This window comes from Bactrocera tryoni, unplaced genomic scaffold, assembly GCF_016617805.1.
Source record: "Bactrocera tryoni isolate S06 unplaced genomic scaffold, CSIRO_BtryS06_freeze2 scaffold_11, whole genome shotgun sequence".
In the NCBI taxonomy this organism is placed as follows: Eukaryota; Metazoa; Arthropoda; class Insecta; order Diptera; family Tephritidae; genus Bactrocera; species Bactrocera tryoni.
Window position 1 is genome coordinate 3,083,242 of NW_024395824.1, and position 5,144 is coordinate 3,088,385.

General features: G+C 39.2%; 1 protein-coding gene across 1 annotated transcript; it reads right to left on the bottom strand.

Annotated features, from left to right (window-relative positions):
- Positions 1-1,679: 1,679 nt before the first annotated feature.
- Positions 1,680-2,782, bottom strand: LOC120779701. Its single transcript, XM_040112066.1, has one exon. It carries the CDS (start codon positions 2,757-2,759, stop codon positions 2,166-2,168), a length of 594 nt encoding a protein of 197 aa, XP_039968000.1. The 5' UTR covers positions 2,760-2,782; the 3' UTR covers positions 1,680-2,165.
- Positions 2,783-5,144: the final 2,362 nt, after the last annotated feature.

The following is a 5,144-nucleotide window of genomic DNA, read 5'->3' on the forward strand; positions in this document are numbered from 1 at the left end:
ATATTCAGGGCATACTATTCACATAGACATTTTCTCAACAGACAAACATAAAGTACTGACTTCTATTGACAAGTTTTCCAAATTAGCCATTATAAAGAAAATAGACGGGAAAAGTATAGACAGTATAAAAAACCCTTAAGAGAAATAATATTTTATTTTGGAATTCCGAAGGCTATAGTTTTCGATAACGAAAGGACATTTAATTCTCAACCAATAAAATTCATGTTAGAAAACGAATTCAATATAAAAATATTCACTGCATCACCCTATATAAGCGAGGTGAATGGACAAATAGAACGGTTCCATTCAACAATATCAGAAATTATGAGATGCTTAAAACAGGAACACTCTGATAAAAATTTCGACGAATTAATGGAATGGTCTGTAAACGAATACAACTATTCTGTTCATTCTGTTACAGGAAAAAAACCCGTTGACATATTCTTCGGTAGACCTACCTCAAATGCCACTAACAGAGAACAAACTATGAAAAAGGTTCTAGAAAAATTAAAAGAGAAACATGAAAAGGACCTGCAATATCATAACAAATATAGAAAGGATACTATTGACTATAGAACAGGAGACAAAATTTTTGTTAAACAGAATAAAAGATTAGGAACAAAACTTTCAAAAAGGTACAAAGAGGAAATAGTTAAGGAAAACAGACATTCCACTGTAAAAACAGAATCAGGCAAAATAGTTCACAAGGACCGCATACGAAACTAACTCAGAACATTTTTATTATTTTTAGATCTCTCTTTTGCCTGAACTTTATTTTAAGCGATGGTTCGGTTGAGGTGTTAGATTACACTCAGTCAGAAATCGTAATGATGGAGGAAGGAATTGGCAAAATTCAAACAGGAACATACCGGATTATCCACATGACAAACATAACAGAATACTCTACAATATTACGGGAACTGAACAGAAACTTCATACGAAACATTCCAGCTAACAACCCTCTTTACCCATTTATAACAGACGAAATCAGTAATATCAACATAACAATTAATAACATTTTACCTAAATACAAAAACAAAAGATCACTAGACTACATAGGATCAGCCTGGAAATGGATAGCTGGCAACCCCGACCATGACGATTTAATAGCCATCAACAGCAAATTTAAAGAAGTAATCGAGAATAACAACCAACAATTAATAACCAACAAAATTATTTTAGAAAGAATAAACAATATAACAGAAATTAGCAACTCAATAATAAAATAAATAAAATTTTTATCGAAGAGAATCTGCAATTTGGTTCGTTAGAAGAATCTCTGAATTTTGCAGATGTTCAAATTGCTGTAAAACAAAACTTACTAATTTATATGATAAAAATACCGAAAACCGGTAAAGAAATTTGCAAATCTATTATAATTAAGCCTTTAAGTAAAAACGAAACTATTTTAAAGATAAATTTTGAAAAATACTGAAATGTAATGAAGAATATTATGGTATAGAAAAAGATTGTAAAATAATAAATGAAATACAAATTTGCAAACAAACCCAAATTGTTAATTAGGAAAACGAAAATTGTATAAAAAATTTAATAAGGAATAAACCATATAAGTGCACCGTAACAAATACGGAACATGTTAAAAATATTATAGAAATAAATAATGGATTAATGTATACTTTGAATAAGCAAACATAAAAAACGCACTTTTCACACTCGTTATAAAATTTATTTGATTCCAAAATTGATGTATATATGTATATATACTCTATGTGTATATTTTGTTGTGACGTTCTGCGGAACCCACTGCTGCACACGGTGGACGAACTTGGTGATTCACTTCACTCCCGTCACTTGGCGTTTTTAATAGGAAATTTGCGTTGATGATTGCGTTGAAAAAAATGAAAATTAAATGTCACGGACGACTGCTTTGCTTCTCGGATGCAAACGGTAAGAGCCCAATCCCGGTCGTATCAATCCCTTTTGATGGTTTGGGTGGTGAATATTAGCTGACATTACGAGTCGTCTCGTTAATAATCGTATGGTTGTTGTGTTGTAGTAATGATCGGTGTTTGATGCGTGTGTGTGTATTGGGGTATGCTGTGAGCTGGTGTGTGATGAGGTGTTGTGACGTGACGTGATGTGTGGTGATGTGATGTTGCAGAATGCTCATAGCTCATGTGAACATCCCGGCCCCCCTAGGCGAGTTAATCGGCTAGGAGCCGCTGCAGCTGTTGCAGTGTGTTAAGTACAGCGCTCAACCCTGTTGAGCGTCGTTGTTGCTGACGATGAGCCTGGCGTGGCGGAGATGGCCGTGTACGTGTTGTCGTTGATTGGCTGCTTCGACGTCGCCGGATAGCATCGATGCGTGGTCTGGTACGGGTGTTGGTGCTACTTTCCGACGGATTGGCTCGGCGGGGAAAACGATGAAAAAGAGTGTGATGGGGCCTCTGGCAATATTGACAGGCGCCGTCGGCCCAGCACTCTATGGTGGCGTGGTCATCTGCCAGGCAGGTCATGCAATGCCCATGGGCTCTTGCAACCTGTTTTCGTTGAGCGGGCTTCATGCTCTTAAAGATGGTACATCGTTTCAGGGCGTGTGGGCGATGGCACAGGCTGCAACATGGAGGCCCCTGTGGCTCCAACAGCTGCTCTTCCCTCATCTCCCTGACTGCTTCGGTGGATGGCGGTGGTCGCATAACCCTGGTCCGTGGAGCGGCAACGGGTGCAGCCGACGCTTTGGGAACAGCGATTTCGGACCTTACGGTGTTGGAGGTGGTTTGGGTCTCCTCTACGTCCATTTCTATGGGAATATAAGATTGCATTAAATTGATTTTATTTATCATCTTATGATGTAGTTGTTGTAGCTACATATCTATACATATGTATATGTATCGGGTGATTTTTTAAGAGCTTGATAACTTTTTTTTTAAAAAAAACGCATAAAATTTGCAAAATCTCATCGGTTCTTTATTTGAAACGTTAGATTGGTTCATGACATTTACTTTTTGAAGATAATTTCATTTAAATGTTGACCGCGGCTGCGTCTTAGGTGGTCCATTCGGAAAGTCCAATTTTGGGCAACTTTTTCGAGCATTTCGCCGGAATAGCCCGAATTTCTTCGGAAATGTTGTCTTCCAAAGCTGGAATAGTTGCTGGCTTATTTCTGTAGACTTTAGACTTGACGTAGCCCCACAAAAATAGTCTAAAGGCGTTAAATCGCATGATCTTGGTGGCCAACTTACGGGTCCATTTCTTGAGATGAATTGTTCTCCGAAGTTTTCCCTCAAAATGGCCATAGAATCGCGAGCTGTGTGGCATGTAGCGCCATCTTGTTGAAACCACATGTCAACCAAGTTCAGTTCTTCCATTTTTGGCAACAAAAGTTTGTTAGCATCGAACGATAGCGATCGCCATTCACCGTAACGTTGCGTCCAACAGCATCTTTGAAAAAATACGGTCCAATGATTCCACCAGCGTACAAACCACACCAAACAGTGCATTTTTCGGGATGCATGGGCAGTTCTTGAACGGCTTCTGGTTGCTCTTCACCCCAAATGCGGCAATTTTGCTTATTTACGTAGCCATTCAACCAGAAATGAGCCTCATCGCTGAACAAAATTTGTCGATAAAAAAGCGGATTTTCTGCCAACTTTTCTAGGGCCCATTCACTGAAAATTCGACGTTGTGGCAGGTCGTTCGGCTTCAGTTCTTGCACGAGCTGTATTTTATACGGTTTTACACCAAGATCTTTGCGTAAAATCTTCCATGTGGTCGAATAACACAAACCCAATTGCTGCGAACGGCGACGAATCGACATTTCACGGTCTTCAGCCACACTCTCAGAAACAGACGCAATATTCTCTTCTGTACGCACTGTACGCATTCGTGTGGTTGGTTTAATGTCCAATAAAGTAAACTGAGTGCGAAACTTGGTCACAATCGCATTAATTGTTTGCTCACTTGGTCGATTATGTAGACCATAAATCGGACGTAAAGCGCGAAACACATTTCGAACCGAACACTGATTTTGGTAATAAAATTCAATGATTTGCAAGCGTTGCTCGTTAGTAAGTCTATTCATGATGAAATGTCAAAGCATACTGAGCATCTTTCTCTTTGACACCATGTCTGAAATCCCACGTGATCTGTCAAATACTAATGCATGAAAATCCTAACCTCAAAAAAATCACCCGATATAATAAGTTGATCTACAACGCGCTTGTTTGAATTTATTTTTATGTACGGATTATAAAGCGGGTTATTTTCGAATTAGCGGAATTGTTTTATTATTTTTCGATTAATTTTGCGAGTTATTTTGCGGTTTTGGTTGAAGTTGTTCTTCGCCGTTTGGAAGAAAGCACAGTTTGGTAACTGGTCGAGTTAATATGCCGGTTTGTGTTCGAACATCGACTACTCGTATGTGACCGTCTGATCCTCGATGAACCTTTTCAATGCGGCCTAGTCGCCATTCTGTTGGAGGAAGGCATTCGTCCTGTATGATGACGCATTCTCCTGCATTGGCTTCCTTCTGGGCCGTTTTCCATCGATATCTCTTATGGAGATCTTTGAGATAGTCTTCCTTCCATCTGTGGCTGAATTCGTGATGGAGAATCTTGATTTTTTCCCATCGATTTATTAAAGTGAGTGAGTCTCCTTCTGTGTCAGGTATGGCGAGAAGAGGAGCTCCTCTGAGGAAATGACCTGGTGTAAGAGCTGTGAAATCGGAGGGATCTTGCGATAGTGGTGATATAGGTCTTGAATTTAATACGGCTTCGATACGAGTGAGTAATGCAGTAAACTCCTCATAATTAAATTTATGATTACCAGCCGTTTTCTTTAAATGGGACTTAAAGCTTTTGACTGCTGATTCCCAAAGTCCACCCATGTGTGGAGAACATGGAGGTATAAACTGCCAATCGATCCCTTGAGGTGCATATTTTTTAACTATTTCAGGGGAAACTTCTTTCATAAAGTTTATGAACTCCTTTTCGGTGGCTCTTTGAGCTCCGATAAAATTTTTCCCATTGTCGCTCATAATCTTTGAGGGAAATCCGCGTCGTCCGACAAAGCGTGCGAATGCTGCGAGGAAAGCCGCAGTTGTCAGATCTGAACAAAGCTCGAGGTGTACTGCCTTTGTCGTAAAACATACAAAAACAGCCACATACCCTTTTCTAAATGTAGAT